Raw genomic sequence first — 22,268 nt, forward strand, 5'->3', positions numbered from 1 at the left:
TTTAGAAAATTCAGAGAATGAATCCTCATTACTTTGGAATTTGCTAGAGTGGTACCAACCACTGGATCTTTGGAAGAAAAATCTCTATTCAAAGCTTGAAAGAATGGAGACTTGGAAGCTAAGTAAAGAAGAACAAGCTGAATATGTTACTGTTGCAATAATTCATCGTCCTTACTTCCAGCATCCTACAACAAAGTTCCTTTGGACTCAAAATCAAGTTAGGATTTGGTCAACATTTCCCAATATCTCGATCTTCCAAGGAGAGGACAAGCCTCCCTTTCATCAAGCTTATCTGATAATTCAGCTCCATGAGTTGAATGGAACTTATGGTAAAGTGGTTAACCTTAGTTCCACATGTTCTCATCTAAAGCCGATGGATATTATCTGCTTTCCTCTAAAGGAAGATCCTCCTACTATTCATGATCAGGGAGAAAAAGTAATGCCAGCTATTAGGAGTGTTACTGACAAGACTCTTAGTGCAGTAGACCTGAGTTGACCAGGTTATGTGATAATGCAAGATGCACAAGACCCTTATCCAGAACCGTCTCAAGAGCATGAACCAGAAGAGCCTGAACCAATGCTTTTTGATGACACGGGTAATTTGTCTGACATGAACATGTCACCAGAACATGAGCCTATACGCAAAAGATGGGACTAATGTGCTGAGTCATTTGTCGTCTATTGTAAAATATAGGTTAAATAAAAATCACTAGAAGTGATTATGTAAATATGGTGTGATGATGTCATGATAGAGTCATGATAATGTAAGATAATGATGTTGTAAGTGATGCAATCATGATGTATGCATCCATTAGAATAATGTGGAATGCTGATGTAAGCATCCACTAAGTGTTGCTTGCATTTTGTTGTATTAGGGCTCCTTTGCCTATAAAAGGAGCACTCCTCCTCATTTGTAAGCATCAAGTTTCCTACCCATCAATAACATAAGTGTGTTCTATAAACATGTATTTATAAACTCTTTCTTTTCCTTTCTGAAAGCTTGATTCTTATTATTATGGCATAGATCCTTGAGTTCCAGAGAAGATGGCTCTTCGAGATATAAAGTATGCTCTATACTTGCCTCTTCATGAGGATCTGGTGTATCAGAAATATATCCGACCAAAGATCCATTGCTACGGTCCTCTTTGTTATTTGTATGATAGATCAAATATAGTAACTGTGGTTCGAGAAGTAGACCAATGGCTATGCCTGCCGAAAAGCTCATCTTGTGAACTATTTGATCATTATATGAATAACAGAGGGGCTCCCCGCCAACAGTGGTATCAGAGCCTAACTGCAGTCAGAGCAATCTTCTCTGTTCTCTTTCTCGAGGGTATATGTTATAATAATAGGATGAAGGTGAGTAAGAAGGAAACCCCCACATGTTATAATAATAGGATGAAGGTGAGTAAGAAGGAAACCCCCACACATATGAGTGACGACCAAATAGACTCTTCCCGACCCAGCTCTGAAAACCATACCTCTAAAATCTCAATCCCTGCCTCTTGTAAACAAACTCTAGCCTCTAAAATAGAAAACCTTGTGGAATATTCCTATGTTCCTGAAGGTGCCCAAATTGAAACAGTGGTATCAACAACATTTTCAATGGGAGTTGCTTAATTTAATTGGAGTACTTAAATAACGTTGCTTATTTTGGAGCATCATTGGAGCAACATGATATGACAAGACAGTTCTTGTTGCTTATATAAGCAACGGTTTGCTTATTCTCTTTCTTCTTGATTTTTTACTAAAGAATTATATTTTCTCTTTCATTAATGACATTGAATAATGTCATGACTTTAAAATAATATAAATATATAAGATTAATGGAACTCAACCAAAAGTTTTAAGAAGTTGTGGTAGGAGTGAAATATGCATAAGTTGTTTATGAGTTGCATAAATCATATGTGACAGCTTGTACCAACCAGAATAATGTTTAAGCAACCCAACTAGCAACTTATAGTTGTAGATGCTTTAAGAATCGTTTTAGTGGTAAAGTAAGTCATCTTACTCTGAGCAGTGATTATCTGCTTTTAAAAGATTTATAAAATAACTTAATCAGTTGTAAAAATAACTTATTTTATTTTCTAATATGACTCTCGCACTTTAGATGAACCGAATCAAATTAAAATGTTGCCCTAAAAAGTTAGTAAGAGAATTTTAGATTTATTTGATGATTTAGTTGAATGGTAACTGATCGGGGAAACCGACCAGGGGGTGTTGATTGAAGAGGAACAATGAAACTCTAGTGGGGGTGGCGAGATGATGATCTTCACGGGGCTCCGTTGTTCGTTGTGTCCGGGAGGGGTCCCTGCGATGTCATTATGATGCTCAAGCTAGAACGTGGGTTAAGAGACTGTGAAATGGGATAGATGAATGTGTACCTTAAGTTCTCAATGCCTTGGCTTTTATAGAGTTTGAGATTGCGCGGTTCAATGCGTTTATGAGTACCTAGTACATCCTCGAACTTCGTGCATTTGTCTTGATTGTTGGTCCATAATTACCTAGTTGGTCGGTCGGAGTTGATCGTCCCTACAATTAGTGGGATTGAGGAGATAATGTGATTGACCCGGGAGTGATTGACTGGAGAGTCTTCCAAAAGAGGACGTAGTCGTTCTATCATGTCGGTGACTCGGTGAGGAATGAGCGATCTTATTGACTACCAAAACAGTAACAGAAGTAATACAGTTCTTCTAACCAAAAGAAAACAGCACCGTGAATGTAGTAAAATAAAACAAAAGCTGTGATGTGCATTAAAGTATTTGGCAGTATATGTTGTCCTAACCTAACATATATAGAGAGGCGGTGGCTAACCAAGCACGTGCATGCATCACAATTCACACACATAAATATTTCCGAAACATATTTGCCGTGTTGTTTACTCATCCTTCTTTTCCTTCTTTCTTTCCTCTTTTTAATTTCGTCTCTTTCTCTCTGCATTCAATGGGCCATTTGCACATTGTTTTCTTTTTTGGGTAATGAATGAACTCTCACACTCTCTCCCTCTCTATTTGTCTTCTTCTGTTCTTTTCCTTTCATTTCAATAAAATTTAAAGTTCCTGCATCGATAACGTGCGGGCCACCTTTGGGTTTTGGCCTTTTGTGCGTTAGGTCAACAACTAGGAACAGCTTTTGGCCTCTTGTGCCAACAGGTTCAATTGTGCCAAATGCAAAAGATTTTTATGTATTTCTTTGGAAATTGATGTATCATATGAGGCTAGTCTTATTATATGAGAACTCGGGATGAGAATTTTGCCCAAATTTATGAATACCCACCCGAACCTGATCTGATTTGACGAATAAATTCTGAGTTGACTGAATTTGGGTTTTGTCCGTTATTGTAGCAGTTTATGAGTTTGAGTTTGGTATTAGTTAAATTCGTGTTTGTATCCGCCCGAACTCAAAGATACCCGAAACATAAAATTACAAAATAACCTCATACATATATATTTATAAACTTTGTTCTTAGTGTTTGATGATTAATTGTACTTTTATATGTTTGAGAAAGTAAACTCTAAATTATTGTTGTTTTCTTTTAGTTCTGAATCGGGTTCCGAGAAATATTGCTATTTCACGTAAGTAATGAGTTTGGGTTTGAGTTCCCAATGAGTTTGGATATGAATTTCATTTTATTACCCATAAGGATCTGAGTTTGAGTTTGGGTTCTGGGATTTGAATTTGGTAATTGTAGAACCCGTGCCCGATCCTACCCGTTGTCATCTCTAAATTGAGAACTATGAGAATGATATGAATATTCTAAACAAAAAGGTCAAAATTAAAACTATGAACAAATTACTACTAATTAATTATAAATGATCAAAATTAAAGGTATTTACTATTTAGTGTAGTTACGTCACCACTTAAAATATCATATGACTTTTTAATAAATTACTTAATATTTTAATTGTAACCATTTATAATTTGTTTTTAATTACTATTCTCAACAAACAAATCACACATGATACGTCTCCTTATTTATTTAACGGTTAAGTAATATATATAATTTGTTGGGCCTTATTGGCAATGCACAGATTGGAGAGTTTAGGTCTCATGGGCACAACATGGCTTGATCCTTTTGTTGCCTCATAAGCAATCTCATATGTTCACGGCCTTTAACAACTTCAAGTGTTTGGTAATCTCAACATTTGTAGCAACCTCTAATCTTTGATGGTCTACTACTTTAGTTATTTTAAATATTGTAAATTGACCAATATTCAAGATATTTCTTAACAATGTTGTTGCCCACGTCCCCTGATCACAACATTTGTTAACTATGTGATAAGGGGGCGGTTGAATTAGGGTTAGAGGGACTCTCTCCAATATGTGCCTAAAGGTCAGGACCTTTGTAAATCTCATGTTTACTTGAATATATAAAACACAAAATTCATAATTCTCCCTTGATTTGTTAAACTAATGTTGATTATGTGAACATTTAGTGTCATACCTTTTCTAATTATATATGCTCAAAATTCACAATTACCACATATATAAAATAAATAAATATATATAACTGTCAGCTTTAAGGATACATTAGGAAAAAAGTACGGAAAGAGTATACAGTTAGTGACAATTTATTAGTGCAATTAGATGATGTACTTTTACCTTTTAGTTGGGGATCTTTAAGTCCACTTACCTTTTCATCCAAAATACAAAGGATGCTGTTACATGCAATGAATGCATGGTTTTTGGCGGATTAATTCCCTCTTATGATATTAATTTTAAAGAAAAGTCCCAACGAACTTGGTGCAATGCATTTGTTCGATTGTTGGCTGATTAAATTCAAAGATTCTTCATTGACCAATAGTAAAATTGTATTTTACTTTTTTATTTAATTTAGAAATTTAGGGGGCCTGAATGACTGAATGTTGTTACAGTCATGACGTAAGTCTAATAAGTATATTTGTGGAAGATTAGTATAAAAAGCAATTGGACGTCAAGCTTTGATTTGGACCAAAGACTTTCTCACTGATGATGTTTTTGAATATATCACCAAACTGAGCGTGTCCAGACGTTAAAAAAGCAGTTTTATGAGTATTTTTCTTTAAACAAGAGGAAGACAAAGAAGTTTTATGATTGAAATGGATTTTGGTATCTATGATTTATAATCATTTGCGTTTTCATTTTTATGATTATTTTTCTTTTAGGTTTTGGGCCACAAGAGTGAATATATAACTAGGGATTGTGCAAAATGGGTCACCATATTTTAAAATGAGGGATTGAAGTCCATAATTTTTTTTTCGTTTGCACATTTAGTCCTTATGTGTTCATTTTGTCCAATAACTAACATTTTTACGTACGTGGCACGGTGGCACCAAAAAGAAGAACCACACTATACTGAGAGTGTTCAATACTAATATCACTTATAACATCTCAATCTAATGATTGTCCCTAATATAATAACAATAGTCTTTTCAGCAAGTTTTTTTCACTCACGCATTCTCTAGGAAACTCTACAAAGTCATTTATCTCATATTGCTCTCAAGAAAACACGCTAACTTTAGAGTTTCTATAGATTGAGCACCATAAATTAAGATGCTCATTGTTGTTATGAATGATACCTAAAAAAATACTTAAGCCTTATTTAACTATAATCACAGCCACACACACATATTGACCGTAGTTGAGGGTCGAAACATTGGCTCTGATGGTTACTCACCCACATGTATGTTGACCGCAATTGATGGTGGAAGCATTGGCTATGATCGACGAGCCCCTATTGAAAGATGGGAAGTTTGCGGACTTGACGTGTTGGCAAGTTTGGGGACTTGACGTTTGAAAGATGGGATAAAGAGGTCAATTGAGGCCTGACAAAGGAGTTGAAGGAGCGGTGACCGCCCTAAGCTGAGGTCTCTCTTGCTCTTTGGTCTTGTTTTTGGGTACATGTCATTAGTTTTGTATCTTTCGTTCCTTTTTAGTCTTGACCATTGGTTATTGTTTTTTTTTCTGCCAGCTCCCTTATAAGCAGGGGTGAAAATAGGTCAAGTCAAGCCAGACTTTGTGTGACCCTGCAAGCCTCCCTGCATTCTATTTTCGTGGCCCAAGCCTGACTTGTGACTTGTCAACAAGCCGAATTTTAAGGCCTGATATGACCTATTATATAGCATAGTTTGGCTTACAAGCCTACTTAAAAACCTATTTAATTAACAGACAATTTCATCTAAAGAAGACCAATAGACCGGCGGGCTAATAGACCTTTTTATATATCATTGCATTTCATTTTCAAATAAAAAAACTTGTATTTCACATTTTAAAGAACAAAACTCAGTTATTTAAAACAAACAACTAAAATTAAACATGAATCATTTAATAACAATATGTCTTAAGTCTTAAACATATAAATAATGACATAAAAATAAAATAAAAAAGAATGAAGAAGAGGAGCACCACATTCAAAATTCTTATTATATTATATTTATTGATAATATTAATAAAAATAATAGATAAACAAGCCGGCCTATCAAGCCAAATAGGCTTTTTATGATAGCTTGGAGTTGACATTTTTAGTTAATTATTAAGCCTTTTAAAAAGTTTAAGCCCAACCTTTTTAATAAACGAGTCAAGTCAGACCAAACCTCTGACGAGCCCCTATTGAACCGCCTGACTTGTTTCCACCCTTACTTATAAGGTGGTTTGAGGGCTGTGCTAGTTATGATGGTAGAGGTTTTTGCTTCTGCGATCCCTCGATTGACTTATTTTTTCCAGGACCTTGGTTTTTATTAATGGGATTAGTCCCTCTCTTAATCACTATATTTGAATTTCATGTTTCAAAAAAAAAAGTCAATATCATCACATGTAGCAAACTATGACAATATTTTTCTATTAAGGGTGTTCATTGAAAGAATTGGACTAATAAAAACAAATTTTGGAAGCCAAGTTTCAAAGATTTGTTTAATCTAAATTGCGGCCTAGCCAAACAAGTCTGGATAATCCATAAGGATTCTGAAGCATTATGGCCTTATGGGTTAGCAGCTAATATAGGGGGTGAAGTGGGCTAAGCCCGCCATTTACATTTTTTTATAAAAAACTATGACAATATTTTCTATGACTATGCATTGAAATAAAACGACGACCTATATTATTTGAAACGACAATGAGCGACAAATTTGAAGCGAAATAAATCTGAAAATTCATATTTCCCGCGAGAGCGCAAACTCAAAACTCAAAAAACGAGTATTGTTGCCACGCTGGCGATCCGCGTGAACCTCTCTCATCCAATCACAATCCAGAGTCGCTCTCTATATAAACCAAACCCAAGCGTTTGAACATTCACAACATACTCTTTCATCTTCATCTTCTTCAGCAAATTCAAATTCCTGAAACCATGTCTTCCACAGAAGCTGCTACCACCACCAAGAAGGGCGGAAGAGGCAAACCCAAAACCACCAAATCCGTCTCCAGATCCTCCAAAGCCGGCCTCCAATTCCCCGTCGGCCGCGTCGCTCGCTACCTCAAGGCCGGCCGCTACTCCCAGCGCGTCGGATCTGGCTCCCCTGTTTACCTCTCCGCAGTCCTCGAATACCTCGCCGCCGAGGTTCATCATCTTCATCATTCATCCTCTTTCGTTGTTTGCAATTTCTTTCAATTTCATTTCATTTTTTCTGATCTGATTTTCTTAATTTTTGGGGATTTTTGTTTTTTAGGTTTTGGAGCTTGCTGGTAACGCTGCAAGGGACAACAAGAAATCGAGGATAATTCCGAGGCACATTCAGCTTGCGGTGAGGAACGATGAGGAGTTGAGCAAGTTGATGGGGCATGTGACGATTGCGAGCGGTGGTGTTCTGCCGAAGATTCACCAGAACTTGTTGCCGAAGAAGGTTGCTGGGAAGGGGAAAGGGGAAATTGGATCTGCTAGTCAAGAGTTCTAGATATGTATCTAGGGTTTGTTGTTTCACTTCTTGTGGAAAAAATGGATGATTAGTGTAGTTGTTGTTTTGGTTGGTCAATTGATGTATTGAGATTAGAGGGTGTATAGCTCTTCATTTTGTGAAAAACTAATCAAATTTCATGTTCTGGCCTTGGTTTTCCACTGGATTTATTATGTGCTTTTGGGTTTCTGCTTCATTGCCTATTGTTATGGTTGTGCCGAATGCTTGTTGTTTGTTTGGGTTCTCTTACTGTGAGATAATGTTTGGTTTCGGCTATAAAATTTCTTAATGATTGTCTGTTATCAGCAATACTGGTAATGCACAGGTTTTATAATCCTTGTTTTGTTTCTGCTCCTTTGTCAATGGTCAAGCATTAACCTAGCAATGATACTACTGAGATAGGGATTACAGTATTTAAAAGGTAATTAATAAGCCCATGTTTTGTTGTTGATCTAAGTTTATGATTTTGAATTTAAATTTGCTTAAACTACTGTTTATTTTGGTTCCTTTGTTTTGTTTAGTGAGACTGCAAGAGACGCTCCTTTTGGATATAATTGGTGAGAACATTAAGTTTACAGATGCAAGTGAAGTATTTCCAACAATAGAACGCCGGCTCCGAGGAAAGAAGGTTCTGTTGGTTCTTGATGATATTAGCAATGATGAGCAGTTGGACTCATTAGCTGGAAACCATGATTGGTTTGGTACTGGTAGCAGAGTCATCATAACCACTAGGTTTCCATTTTTGCTTAAATTCCATGGCGTTCATCACCAATACAAGCTCGAGCTATTACACGAAGAAGAAGCTCTCGAGTTATTTTGTTGGAAGGCCTTCGAAAGTAGAGATGTGGATCCGATTTATATGGAACTATCAAAAAGTATAGTGAGATATACCCAAGGTATTCCATTGGTCTTGGAATTAATTGGTTCTGGCTTGTTTGGTAAGCCAATTTCTGAATGGAAATACATTTTTGACAGTTACCTTAGTCATGGTGAGGACGATCAAAGTATTTGGAGGCTCCTTCATAAGATCAGCTATGAAGGTTTGGATGATGATGTGAAAACAGTTTTCCTTGACATTGCATGTTGCTTCAATGGTTACAAAGTGGACTTTCTTACTGATTTGTTTTTAAATGCTCGTGGTTTCTCTCCAACATATGCTTTACAAGTGTTGATTTCCAAATCATTAATAAAGATAGATGGTGGTGTGGTTAGAATGCATGACACGGTACAGATGATAGGTAGGTCAATTGTTAAGGAGGAACCACCTATAGAGCCTGGTAAACGCAGTAGATTGTGGTACTATGAAGACATTCTTGATGTCCTAAAAAACAATACGGTACGTTCTATCTATATATCTGCAGCCTGGTATTTCTCTGTTTGAAATTCCTCCAGTTTCCTCTTTTGATCAATAATGTTTTGTGACATGGCTTTCCAGTTTCCACCATTTGTGCATATGTTGGTGACACTTAATTTGCAGTAAAATACATGCAAGCAACAACATGCTTGATAATGAATATTTGTGGATTTCACTGGGTATTTGTATCAAATTCCTAACATATATATATATATATATATATATATATATATATATATATATCTGCTCTTCTGAAAAAAACTGTAACATTTATTTCATGAAAGATATAGTGACACTGACTTATACTATGACTTTCAAGGGAGGTCCTGCTGTTGAAATCATGAAGATTGACTTGCCTAAAGATAAACAAGTGCTTTGGGATGGAAACGGGTTCAAGAATATGGAAAACCTCAAAATTCTTGAAATTATAAACGCACGCTTTTCAGAAGTTCCCAAGATCTTCGCAAACAGTCTGAAAGTGTTGAATTGGAAAGGATACTTTGGAGGAGCGAACCAGTGAATTCTCACTCGTTGCATTTTACTTTTACTCAAACCACAACCAAAAAGGGAGGAAGGGGCAAACTCAAGACCACCAAATCCGTCTCCAGATCCTCCAAAGCCGGCCTTCAATTCCCCGTCGGCCTCATCGCTCGCTACCTCAGTTTGTGATCTGATGTTGGTGTTGTTGTTTTTGGGGGTTTAGGTTTTGGAGCTTGCTGGGAACGCTGCGAGGGACAACCAGAAGTCGAGGATCATTCCGAGGCACATTCAGCTTCCGGTGAGGAATGATGAGGAGCTTAGCAAGCTGATGGGATCTGTAACGATTGCGAGCGAAAGATTGGATCTGCTAGTCAAGTGTTCTAGTTATGTATGTAAGGTTGATAGCTTCACTCTTGGTGAACAAAATGATGCTTAGTGTAGTTGTTGTTTTGGTTGGTCAAGTGATGTATTGAGATTAGAGGGTGTATAGCTCTTCATTTTGTGATAAAGTAATTGAATTTCATGTTTTGGTCTAAACTATCTTTCGTTTTCCACTGGAGCTTTTATGTGCTTTTGCGTTTCTGCTTCTTGTGTCCTTGTTATGATTATGTTAACGCGTGTTCTGTATTTTTGTTCTTTCACTCTGGCACCAATTCAGTTTCATCATTGAACCCTGCCATGGGCATGATTCACTCTTTGAAGTAAATAAAAGTAATGTTTAACATTCAGTGTTGACTGGGTCATTTGAACAAGGGTTTTTCATTATAATCTCTACTCATTTTCCTCTTTTGAAAAAATAATTGTTACTTGTTAGTAATAAACCATCTTAATGCTTTTGATGTGTTTGTTTCTTTTTTTCCTCCATCAACAAGAGATAGAAGATGAAAATGAGCTGAGTTTAGTGTTCTTATGAAGTTATCGAAGCAATAACATTGTGGAATTGCGTCGAAACATAGCATGTTGCAACCTGATGGTGATGCAATAACCTCACTGCGTCACAATTTGGAGCTGTCGAACTGGAGTCTTTTTAAGATTCCTGGTGTGCTCAAAGGAATGCTCAAAGGTTGGTCCATTTGTTGGTTGCTTTGCTTTGGTTCATTATTTTTCTTTTCTAGCTGTCCAAAACTATTGTGGAATTGCTTCTAACAAATAGAGCTATGCACAATACTCTATGCTGGTAGAATATATTTCGAGGGAATGAAATGTGCTCAAGCCTGCAGCAGAGGAATTGATTTCTAGTTATAATTTAATTATAATAAACCAGTTTTATGATGCTGTTTTGTCAAAGTGCAATTGCCTAATCTTGTTTTGCTTTAATGTGGCCTCTTTTTTTTGTTGAGGCATATTCAGCTTGCGGTGAGGTACGATGAGGACTTGTTGCCTAAGAAGGTTGCTGGGAAAGGGAAGGGGGAGATTGGATCTGCTAGTCAAGAGTCCTGGTTATGTATTTAGGGTTTGTAGTTTCACTCCTCGTGAAAAAATGGTTGATTGGTGTAGTTGTTATTTTGGTTGGTCAAGTGATGTATTGAGATTAGAGGGTGTATAGCTCTTCATTTTGTGATAAAGCAAATCAAATTTCATGGTTTGGCCTATACTAGCTTTTGTTTTCCACTGGAATTTTTGTGTGTTTTTGGGTTTTTTCTTCATTGCCTATTGTTATGGTTGTGCGGAACGCTTGTTGTTTGTTTGCCGTCTCGTACTGTGAGATAATTTTTGATTTTGGTGCTGGTATTGCTGATACTTGTAATGCACCGAATCTACTGAAATGGAAATTTCATCACAAGTTGGTTATATAATCTTTGTTTTGTTTCTTTGCCTTCGTGAATGGACAAGTATTAACCTAGCAATCATGCTACTGGGATATGGATTACATATTAAAAAGGTAACATATAAGCCCATATTTTGTTGTTGATCTAAGTTATGATTATGAAATTAAATTTGCTTAAGTTACCATGTTTATAATTACTTTGTTTTGTTTAGTGCTTACAGAGGATGCTTTTCTGAGCGATGGAATGTATTTACAAACATGCCTTTGATAATTGGATCATGTGGAAACATTACCATCATTAATTAAATTTTGGTACAAGGTATGTTGCCTTAAACTATAAGCTGGCTGTTTGATATTCCTAATCTATTGTTTTACTACAATATATTTTAGGCAGTGGCTACGGTACAATGGCATTCAAGTCTTGTATGAGCGCATAACCATCTTTTGACCCTTGGATTTAATATTATTATATTGAACGGTTGAGAATGATTACCGTTACCTGATAATACATGTTACAACCTTTTTTGCTATTTGATCCTTGTTGTACCCCGGACTTCACCACATCTTATCAAAACCCTGAAACCCTCGCTGAAACAAAAACAGAACAATGGAAACGAGTACGACCTTGGATGTCGAGGAACCACCTTCACTCGGCCACAACAATGTTGAACGCTTTGGACTTAAAATTTTATGCTTTTTGTGGGTTTGGCCTGTGAATGGAGGGGGTGATTGGAGTGCAATGGTCGTGTCACTATCAACAAGCGTGGTGAAACCTGCTGCCGGTCAATATTATGGAGAGTTCAAGGGTTACTCTTCAACCATAAACTAGATTAGTTTCCGGATCCTTCCAATCTCCATCTTCTAAGTTCTAATTAAGTTCGTGTTCTTCATGTATTACAGAACATTTCCGTAGGTAGATGGCTTGTTTCCACCAATTTTTTTGGAAAGATTCAAATTATAGAACACAAAATATAACCTGTAGTCCAGTTTGGCTGTCTACATACTTGTTGAACCCAAATAATGAATGTTAGGCAATAATCCAGAAACGAAAACAAGATAATTAATGCAGTATTGGAAGCATGTGCGGTTCAAAGTAGGAGGCTATGTCCCCCTTTCAATATTTGAAAGGTAAAATTGAATGTGGCCCTATTTGAGAGGAAAATCTTTTGCTTTGGTGTTGTAATCAAACAGTAGAACTGGAATTTCATGGCCGCAAAGTTGTGAGGATTCACTAACATCCATAGAGGTGAGAATAACATAGAAGAAAAGACCAAAATGTTTGCTAGTCAATTGGAATTGAAGAATACACATGGAAAATGATATGTAAGAATGAGCTAATGCACAAAAAGAGAGATTGGAGGTGGACAAATTTTAATCTATGGAGAATAATGATAGGGATGATGATGCCCATGTTCGAATAAGAGGATGAATGTTGAGCAGAGATGATACAGAACATAATTAAGTTGAATTGTCCTTATTTGCAATTTTGTGAATTTCACTCATATGTTTTATGGGCCAAAAGTGAAAAACCACTTTTACCTGGAAATTGGAAATAGCAGGTCATTTTGCTTATGTAACCATACATCACTTGGACCGGTTATGCACCGTAGCCTTTGCCTATATTTTATTGCACTTGAATGAGCTGAACTAATTGTCATGAAAAAAGGCATTTGCATTTTTTATTTTGTTTTTCTCTGCTTCAACTTTCTTCTATACGGAGTATGCAATTTATTGTCGCTGCTTTTTACATGCTCATATTTTTCAAATTTATTTCTGTTTCAGAAACATTTCTGATAAGAATTTGTTAGTTATGTGATCATACCAGACTTGCTTGGAATTTAATTGTTTTTGATAATGGTTTGCAATCCGTGGTAAAAACTGATGGTAATTTGGAGTTTCTTTAATCTTTGGCTGTGACTAAACTCTGAAATTTTGTTCTTTATTGGTTCTGTACTTTTTCCTTTTCGAAATTGATCAGATTTTAATTGCCTTTGTTTTCTGTAATGGTTTGCAATCAATGGTTAAGCCGGTAACATCTTGAACTTGGATTTTAATTGCCTTTGATGTACTGGTTAGTGATAAGTGGTAAAGACTTGAAGAGGTAGTATCTTGAACTTGCTTGGATTTTAATAGCTTTTATATAATGCTTAACGACTAGTGATAATTGATAAAGACTGATAAGTAAGAATTTACTATAGACTTGATTTGGTTTTATGTTGAACTTGGCTTGATTTGTTATTGAACTCGAATCCTTTTTCTGGGTTTTCAAGTTCCTCGTGTACTTCTGTCATTTTTTATTAGATGGATCGTGTTATATATGTGTCGGTTCTTGGTTTTCAGCTTCTGTGACTAATGTTGTTTTCCTTGGTCTTCTTCTTATAAACTGGAATTTCTTTAAATTTTCAATACTGAATTCTACTTACTGGTTGCCTTTGATTTCTCAAGGCTATTGCTTTTGAATTGTTCTTGTTTCTTTTATACTTTTTCCAAACATTGATTAGGCAAATGTTGTAATGGTTGAATTTGATTGTGGCTTTGGTAAGCTCTTCAAGTTAATTATAAGACGCTGTAGCAAACTTTGTTAGTACGTACTGTTGATCACATCCTGTTTCTCTGTATGAGGGGCACTTCTAATGTTTTTCTACAGCATTTCTTATGGGATAATTTTCGATGTTTTAGCATTGTTTTTTTGCATTAAGAATTGACCTTATTCAAGGGATATTCTGTTTTCATCTCCTAGAATTTTGAATGGGACTACCTACTGTTAAGTTTGGTCGCAGTCATGAAGTGTAATTATCCAGACGGAATAGTTTTCTGATTTTAACTTGTCCTCACCTAGCTTGATTTACAAAATTTAGATTGATTTCATAAATACTTTTTTTCCTAAAATATGGGAAATTTCAAAATTCTGGAAATTATAAATGCACGCTTTTCAGATGTTTCTCTGAGTTCTCAAATGATTATAGTGTGGAATTGGAGAGGATACTTCGGGCAAGCAACCCAGAAACCATGACATGTTTACTTCCCCATGAGGCCATGACCTACTTGCAAATGCATGCCTCGCAAAGTAGTTAAAGGCTAAGTACTAAACTAGGAATCTAGTTCTTCTCACGTGAACACTTTCTCTTCTTTTCTCATATTAAAGTCTTGCATCTATCTTCTCTTGTCATATGTTTTAATTATGTGAGACCCTTTACATATTTTTAAAGAGATAATCACAATGTTGCATTTAATATTGTCATGTCACATGAGAGTATATAAATCTAGTAAAGGAGTGCTTGTGAATGTGTTACTTCACCATAGCTGTTATATTAGCAAACCTAACCCCAGTAGTGTAAGTGTAGTTGTTAAAAATATAATATAAAACTATTTATGAGTGCCTATTCCAAATTTCCAAATTGGTTCATGACATGGATTAGAGGCTCTTTTACTAAATGGTTCATAGTTCAATCCTTATTGTCTCTATTATTGTAATAAGAGAAAAACTAAATTTCAACTAATGATAGGTGGACCTGTGTATAGTCCACACTTTTGCAAGAGGTCGTGGTTGAAACATAATATTAAACTCAATGAGCTTAGTAAAAAAATATTTAATTCATATAAAATATAAATATTGTGCGTGCTAGCTGTAAGCTACTTTGTTTTAAGAAAGCATATAGTAATAATAACTCAATGAGCATCCAGCATTATTTCATATAAAAACCCCATAGTTTTTTAAGAACAGCACCATGTGACGCTTGTCATCCCAAGTCCCAGTTTGATTTGTTTAAGAAAACATGTAATAATCTGTGTGAACGTCATAAAGTGATTTCAGCATAAGTTATTTGTTAATTATATACCTGCGACCCTGTTTCTGGGAGTCAGTTGCAGAGGTTGTCTTGCAATTGTTTGTGTTAATTCATCAGTGCTCAATGGCTAAAGAAGGAGTTGTTCTTCCATATTCAACAGGTAGATGGGCATACGACGTGTTCCTGAATTTCAGAGGAGCGGATACTCGTGATGGATTTACAAGCGTTCTCTACAAATCTCTGAAAGAAAGAGGAATCCGAACCTTCTTCGATGACGATGAGCTTTCAAGAGGGAAAGAGATCAAGTCCTCCCTCCTCAGAGTCATCGAAGAATCCATGATTGGCATAGTGATATTTTCACCAAACTACGCTTTCTCAGCTTATTGCTTGGATGAACTTGTCCACATCTTAGATTGCTGCAAGGGTCACGATCGGTTGGTTTTGCCAGTGTTCGTGGATGTGGATCCTTCACATGTAAGGTATCAGGTAGGGACTTATGGTGATGCCATGGCCAAGCATGAAGACCACCACCGCGTTGACCAACCCAAACTGCAAAAATGGAGACAGGCTTTAGCTGATGCAGCTGATTTGTCTGGCTGGCATATCCAACAAGGGTATGTATATATTTTTTATTTCAATGATACATTTTTGTGGGTTGAGAGTTTTGATTCATTTATTTACACTTCACTGTTTTTCATTCAATTTTCAATTATTGTTTCTCTATTTAGCTCCTTTTTTATCAATTCACTTATTTTTTTTTATATCTATTTGTGGGTATGGGTGGAAATTAAATGAGGTTTCAACCAAACTTTTTCCTCTGTTTTGTAAACTACCATTTCAGAAATTTTGTATCATTCTATTTTCTTTCACATGACATAGTCGTATGTATGTCATGTGAGATTAACACATGAGGGAATCCAAATCTGCACACAGATCAAATGCTCTACTAATTAAGAACCAAATCGACCAAACTAATAACCAACTCACAACTAACTAAACGCCTAAGTAACAAACTAGCTCATTAAGAAAAGAAAAAATGATTCAAATTAATTAGCAATCACAATTTCATTTTCTGTAATTTGACAGGTCTAAGTCTGAATTTACCTTTATTCGAAAGATTATTGGAGAGGTTTCCAGAAGAATCAATCGCAACCATCTGCATAATATTGGTAACCACCTAGTTGGACTGGAATCTCGGGTGCATGATGTAACAACACTTCTTGAGTTGGAGTCTGACCAGAAAACCATCATGGTAGGGATTTGTGGATTAGGTGGAATAGGAAAAACAACACTTGCTCAAGCTGTATTTTGTTCGATTTCTGGTCAGTTTGAAGGCATATGTTTTCTTGCTGATGTTAGCCAGAAATCGCATGACCTTGGCCTAGTCAGACTGCAGGAGACACTCCTTTCTGATTTAGTTGATGAGAAGAACATCAAGTTTACAGATCCAAGGGAAATAATTCCGACAATAAAACACAGGCTCCGGCAAAAGAAAGTTCTTTTGATTCTTGATGATGTTTGGGATATGGTAGAGTTGGAGTCATTAGCTGGAGATTGTGATTGGTTTGGTTCCGGTAGCAGAGTGATTATAACCTCAAGGAACACACATTTGCTTAATTCCCATGGTGTTGACAGACAATATAAACTCCAGACATTGAATGAAGAAGAAGCTTTTGAGTTATTTTGTTGGAAGGCCTTTGAAAATAAAGAAGCAAATCCAATTTATATGGAACTATCAAAAAGTGTAGCGAGTTATTCCCTTGGAATTCCACTGGTTTTGGAATTGGTTGGTTCTGACTTGTTTGATAAGCCAATTGCTGAATGGGAATCTCTCTTGGACAAATACAAAAGATATGATCCAAGAGATATTCCAGGGCTCCTAATGATCAGCTACCAAAATTTGGATGATGATGTGAAAACAATCTTCCTTGACATAGCATGTTGCTTCAATGGTTACAAAGTGGAATATCTTACTGATTTGTTGTTAAATGGTCGTGGTTTCTCTCCAAAATACGCTTTACAAGTGTTGATTTCCAAATCATACATAAAGATAGAAGACGGTGTTGTTAGAATGCATGACTTGGTGCAAGACATGGGTAGGGCATTTAATCACAGGGAATCACGTTCACAGCCTGGTAACAGCAAAAGATTATGGTTCTATCAAGATATTCTCAATGTTCTTAATAACAATATGGTACGCTCTATCGAACTGCATGGTTTTTCTCTGTTTGAATTCCCTTCAGTTTCCTATTTTGATGAATATATATCTCATGACATGGGTGACTATGGCTTTGAAGGGAGGTCCTGCTGTTGAAATCATGAAGATTGACTTGCCTAAACATGAAGAAGTGATTTGGGATGGAAATGGTTTCAAGAATCTGGAAAACCTCAAAATTCTTGAAATTATAAATGCACGCTTTTCAGAAGTTCCCAAGATCTTCCCAGATGATTTGAGAGTGCTGAATTGGAAAGGATACTTCAAGGGAGCAAACTACAAGAATCAACATAGTGGGAATACTTCTGGTTGTTGCAATATACTTTAGATAAACCATTGCTTATTTGCAAATGTATTTTTCTCTTTTCTTGTAATAGCAGAATTAACACTAGCTGTTACTTAAAATTACAACGACCCTCCTCAAGCTATGCTGTACCTGGAAAGTGCAAACCCCCCTGCACTTTATACTGCATGTCACTTTCCTAGTTTCTCTCTCTCTCTCTCTCTCACACACATATATATATATATATATATATATATATATATATATATATATATTTAATGGTGGATTCTACCATACCCCCAATGTATGATACAAGACTGACGCATTATGTCGTGTACCAATGGGGGATCGACACCTGGCACCGTATTTAAATATGTGTTTCAATTTTAAACATATACCGTAAAAAAAGAAAAAAGACATATTTATTATTCCTTATTATTATATCCCACTTGAGTTAAGGTTAGTGAACCCGTGTGGGCCCCATGTGGTTAACACATTTCCAGGCTTTGAATTTCTGAGAGGGAAATTGAAGTGGGTTGTCACTTTTGGAGGGAGCATAAACAAAGAGTGCACGGCGGTGAAGGTGACAACGGCGGCGAAGGGTTTGTTATCGGCGTTGAAGCCTCCACTCTAAGCAGCGAAGGCTTGTTGGACAGCTCCTGAAGCTATTTGAAGTGTTTGTTTGTGGGTTTCTTTCCGGATTCGACATTTAGGGTTCTAAGCTATTTTGTGTTGACGTAAGTCCTTCTCCTCTTTATTTAGTAATTGTGTGTGTCTCTTTCGATTTATTTGTTTTTCAAGGTTAGGTCTTTCTGAAATGGTGAATTTAGGTTGTGTTTGTTGTGCTGATTTAGTTGAGGTTGGATATTTTTTTTTATCTGAAAATGTACTGAAATTGGTTAGGTAATGGAAAGTAATGTACAAGCGGGTGAAAATGGAGAGGAAGAAGCTCATGTCAGTTTAGGTAACAATGGGACTGATAATGATGTGGGAAATGGTGGTTCTACTGTAGTGGAGGATGAGGACGATCATGGTGCTGTGTATGAGAAGAGCATATTAGATTTGACAGAAGATGATATAATGGGTATGGAATTTGATTCTGAAGAGGATGCGATTAAGTTCTATGAAAGATATGCTCAGTGTTATGGTTTTGGTGTAAGGAGAGACAATGTCTATCATTCTGCTAACGGTTACATTGTTACTTGTCAACTGGTATGCAGCAAAGAGGGGGTGAGGCATAGAAAATACTTGCAGCGGAAGGACCGGGTTAGAGTTGCAAAGGGAATTACCAGGGTGTCATGTCCAGCTCGCTTCCGTGTTCGATTTGAAAGCAACTCAGGTAAGTGGAAAGTTGGTTACTTTGTCAAGAATCACAACCATGTTCTGGCACCTGTGGATAAAGTCCACTTGATTTCTTCCTTTCGGCACCTCAATGATTCTGACAAGGCTCAGATTAATAGCCTTAAGCTACATGGGGTGAGGACTTGCAACATAATGGGCTTGATGCTGGGGCAAAAAGGTAGTCATGAGGCATTGGGTTTTACGAAGAAGGATCTGTTCAATCACATTGATAAGGAGAAGCGGATAAGGGTAGGTAACGGAGATGCAGTTGCTACTTTGTCATATTTTCAGGCTAAGGCTGAGGGTGATCCAATGTTTTTCTCCAAGTATACTAAAACTGAAGATGAAAATCTCAAGGACTTATTTTGGAGTGATGGAGTTAGCAGAGTGGATTACCATGCTTTTGGCGATGTAATTGCCTTTGACAGCACCTATAAGAGGAACAAGTATAATAAGCCTCTTGTGATTTTCTGTGGCTACAATCATCATGGGCAGACAACAGTTTTTGCTTGTGCTTTGGTCACGGATGAGTCGATCGAGACTTATAAGTGGGTTTTGGAGACATTTGCTGAGTGTATGTTTCAAAAGCACCCAAAAGGTGTTGTAACAGATGGTGATTTAGCTATGAAAGAAGAAATAAGTTGTGCCTTTCCTAATGCCCGTCACAGGTTGTGTGGTTGGCATATTCAACAAAAAGCGCTACAGAAACTTAAGAATTCAGACTTTTTGGATGATTTTAAAGTTCTGATTTATGGCAACTTCAATCCGGATAGATTTGACCGTGTTTGGGCTAAGGTTATGGAGAAGTATGGATTTGGTGATGATGAGTGGTTGACAAGAATGTATGGGATGAAAGAAATGTGTGCAACTGCATTTATGGGGGACAAATTCTCTGCAGGCATAAGAACCACGTCAATGTGTGAAGGGATCAATTCATTCATCAAGAGCTATGTTCAATGTAAAAATAGTCTGATTGATTTCATTCATAATTTTGAGAGGGCTGTGAAGGAGTACCGACACAATGAGTTAGTTGCTGATTTTAACACAATGTATACGGAGCCTTTGCCCACTACTTCCCTTGGTTATATTGAGCGAGGTTTCTCCCAGAAATTGACAAGGAGCATGTTCAATGAAGTTAAAACTCAGATTCAATATGTGGGTGGCTTAAATATTATCCAAAGGACCGAGGTCAATGATGTGGTGATGGTGAAGATGAACAAGGCTTTGTATGAAAGGCGTGAGTATGTGGTTTTATATGACAAGAATTCTTCAAAGTTTGTGTGTGATTGTGGTCACTTTGAGTATTATGGAATTCCTTGTTCTCATATGATATGTGCAATGAGAAATGAGAGACTGGCTGAAGTTCCTGATAGTCTTATATGTAAACGGTGGTCAAGGACGGCTAAGGTGGACTACATGAATCAGATTAATGACACTGTTGCTGGCAATGATTCAAAGAAATTGGCGATGTTAAGGAGGGGTGTGCTTTCTGCTACTTGCAACATACTAAGTGAAATAGCTTGTGAGAATGTGAATGATTTCTCTCAAGTTTTGCAGGACATATATAAGTTGGCTGAAAGTGTTCAAATGCGTAGGGTGGGAAACAAAAGCGTACACACTGGACCATTCTTGATTGGTGATCCCGCTGTGGTGATCACAAAGGGCCGGAAGAAGAAAGGTGGGAAGAAGACAAGGTTATGCTCAAGATGCAGAATGCCTGGTCATACAATTCGTACATGCCCGGAAATGCGTGAGGGTCAAGGAGTTGGTTCACACGCCGCTGATATGAGTGATTCATCTATGGAGCTTGATGATGTAAGTATACATTCTGAGTTCTTAAACTATAATATTTTTTCTACCCTACTTCATTTTAGCAGTGATTTAAATTGATTTGTGTGTGTAGGTTGATGAGGTATTGCCATATAATGTAACAATGCCTGAAGTTGGCGGAAAAGTCAAAGGAAAAGGCAAGGTAATTATCCTTGTGCCATTCCTTTTTGTTCAGTAGATTATATGTTAATAGCATGAGCATTTGAGATGTAACTCTGCTTTACAGGATCAGATTGATAATGAAGCTTGTTCTCAAGATTTGGATTATCCTTTTATGACTCCTATGACTCAGGACTTTTTTCATCCTGGAATGAACAACATGGATGGGTTCACTATGTTCCCTCAATTTCCTCAATGTCAAAATTTGCCATCATACCCTGGGAGTAATTTGCACTATGGTATCTTATTAACAGACCATGGTATAGCACTGGGTTATTTACCTCCTTCATATCTAATGTTTTTGTATTTAGCAAACCAATGAAAAAGAAAAAAAAAAGGTTTGAGGTGTTGAACCCAGGACCTCAAAGCATTCAAATGCAAAGTTTATAACCACTGGGCTGGTTCTTATTGGGGAAAAGTGTCGGATGTGAGATTCGATCCCTGGACATGGGACATAGAAGATGTTGCATCAACCACTGGGGCCAATCACATTTGTTGTTTTCCTATGCATTTAATATATTATTATTATTAAGTTGGTTATTGAATATAATAAAATAAAATTTGCATAGACCTAAAAAAATACGCAATTACGGGAGTTGAGATTCGATCCCGGGTCATGAGACAAAATTGGGGAAACATCTCCCGCTAGGCCGAACAAATGGAATTGTGAACTTTGCATTTTGTACATTTATATTCAACAGGCTTTAATTCACATTATACAGAATACGGTTTCCGATGGCACACACATTATTCAAGAGGTTGCAATTCATGTGAGTAAGATAAGTCACGTTTTTAAACATGTAATGATGAATCTGAGGTTAGAAATTAGCTCAGAAGGCCAAGATCTTGCAGAAAAGATTCTCTGTAAAATTATGGGCGTTGTGAATTTTCCGGCGAAGGTCCCGCCGGAGAAGATGACCGGAGGCGGCGAAGGTGCGGGATGGTCGGACTTGGGCACATGGTTGAGATGTCCTCTCTTCCAGAAGGACGTAGGCCTTGTAACCATCTAATTTGAAGGTCGGATTACGGAGGAAAACACGTTTTATTGCATGGATTTTCCGGCCAACTCGCCGAAAAATGCATAGGCATGAACCAGACATGAACGCAAATCCAGAAAGTGTCCATTCGACCTCAGAATGATGACAAACTTTCCAGAATCCATCCTTGGACTTCCAGTAAAGTAAT

The 22,268-nt window shown here is 36.8% G+C and overlaps 4 protein-coding genes across 5 annotated transcripts; all 4 read left to right on the top strand.

Moving 5' to 3' along the window:
- Window positions 1-6,418: 6,418 nt before the first annotated feature.
- LOC130730766 (histone H2AX-like) lies at window positions 6,419-8,010 on the top strand. The gene is made up of 2 exons (XM_057582863.1): window positions 6,419-7,531; window positions 7,641-8,010. The coding sequence occupies exons 1-2, from the start codon at window positions 7,322-7,324 to the stop codon at window positions 7,863-7,865; spliced, it is 435 nt and encodes a 144-aa protein (XP_057438846.1). The 5' UTR covers window positions 6,419-7,321; the 3' UTR covers window positions 7,866-8,010.
- Window positions 8,011-8,147: 137 nt separating this feature from the next.
- LOC130730765 (disease resistance protein Roq1-like) lies at window positions 8,148-10,463 on the top strand. Of its 2 annotated transcripts, XM_057582862.1 has the most exons (3): window positions 8,148-8,286; window positions 8,387-9,201; window positions 9,539-10,462. In XM_057582862.1, the coding sequence occupies exons 2-3, from the start codon at window positions 8,725-8,727 to the stop codon at window positions 9,737-9,739; spliced, it is 678 nt and encodes a 225-aa protein (XP_057438845.1). In that variant the 5' UTR covers window positions 8,148-8,286; window positions 8,387-8,724; the 3' UTR covers window positions 9,740-10,462. The 2 variants fall into 2 exon arrangements, with proteins under 2 accessions (XP_057438845.1, XP_057438844.1); XM_057582861.1 differs by having other exon boundaries at window positions 8,148-9,201; window positions 9,539-10,463.
- Window positions 10,464-15,154: 4,691 nt separating this feature from the next.
- On the top strand, window positions 15,155-17,964 carry LOC130730767 (TMV resistance protein N-like). Its single transcript, XM_057582864.1, has 3 exons — window positions 15,155-15,869; window positions 16,342-17,449; window positions 17,553-17,964. The coding sequence occupies exons 1-3, from the start codon at window positions 15,379-15,381 to the stop codon at window positions 17,796-17,798; spliced, it is 1,845 nt and encodes a 614-aa protein (XP_057438847.1). The 5' UTR covers window positions 15,155-15,378; the 3' UTR covers window positions 17,799-17,964.
- Window positions 17,965-18,659: 695 nt separating this feature from the next.
- Window positions 18,660-21,405, top strand: LOC130725587 (protein FAR1-RELATED SEQUENCE 5-like). Its single transcript, XM_057576807.1, has 3 exons — window positions 18,660-20,909; window positions 20,998-21,066; window positions 21,151-21,405. Exons 1-3 carry the CDS (start codon window positions 18,660-18,662, stop codon window positions 21,403-21,405), a joined length of 2,574 nt encoding a protein of 857 aa, XP_057432790.1.
- The last annotated feature ends 863 nt before the right edge of the window (window positions 21,406-22,268 follow it).

Source organism: Lotus japonicus, chromosome 1 (assembly GCF_012489685.1).
Source record: "Lotus japonicus ecotype B-129 chromosome 1, LjGifu_v1.2".
Taxonomy (NCBI): domain Eukaryota; kingdom Viridiplantae; phylum Streptophyta; class Magnoliopsida; order Fabales; family Fabaceae; genus Lotus; species Lotus japonicus.

What these genes read in the sequence shown, in the direction of transcription:
- LOC130730765 (XM_057582861.1), top strand. Translation starts at nt 8,326, where the DNA reads ATGATTTTGAATTTAAATTTGCTTAAACTACTGTTTATTTTGGTTCCT. An exon ending in ATGTCCTAAAAAACAATACG is followed by an intron (nt 9,202 to 9,538) that starts GTACGTTCTATC and finishes ATGACTTTCAAG; the next exon opens with GGAGGTCCTGCTGTTGAAAT.
- LOC130730766 (XM_057582863.1), top strand. Translation starts at nt 7,322, where the DNA reads ATGTCTTCCACAGAAGCTGCTACCACCACCAAGAAGGGCGGAAGAGGC. An exon ending in TCGAATACCTCGCCGCCGAG is followed by an intron (nt 7,532 to 7,640) that starts GTTCATCATCTT and finishes TTTGTTTTTTAG; the next exon opens with GTTTTGGAGCTTGCTGGTAA.
- LOC130725587 (XM_057576807.1), top strand. Translation starts at nt 18,660, where the DNA reads ATGGAAAGTAATGTACAAGCGGGTGAAAATGGAGAGGAAGAAGCTCAT. An exon ending in CATCTATGGAGCTTGATGAT is followed by an intron (nt 20,910 to 20,997) that starts GTAAGTATACAT and finishes TTGTGTGTGTAG; the next exon opens with GTTGATGAGGTATTGCCATA. An exon ending in AAGTCAAAGGAAAAGGCAAG is followed by an intron (nt 21,067 to 21,150) that starts GTAATTATCCTT and finishes TCTGCTTTACAG; the next exon opens with GATCAGATTGATAATGAAGC.
- LOC130730767 (XM_057582864.1), top strand. Translation starts at nt 15,379, where the DNA reads ATGGCTAAAGAAGGAGTTGTTCTTCCATATTCAACAGGTAGATGGGCA. An exon ending in GGCTGGCATATCCAACAAGG is followed by an intron (nt 15,870 to 16,341) that starts GTATGTATATAT and finishes GTAATTTGACAG; the next exon opens with GTCTAAGTCTGAATTTACCT. An exon ending in ATGTTCTTAATAACAATATG is followed by an intron (nt 17,450 to 17,552) that starts GTACGCTCTATC and finishes ATGGCTTTGAAG; the next exon opens with GGAGGTCCTGCTGTTGAAAT.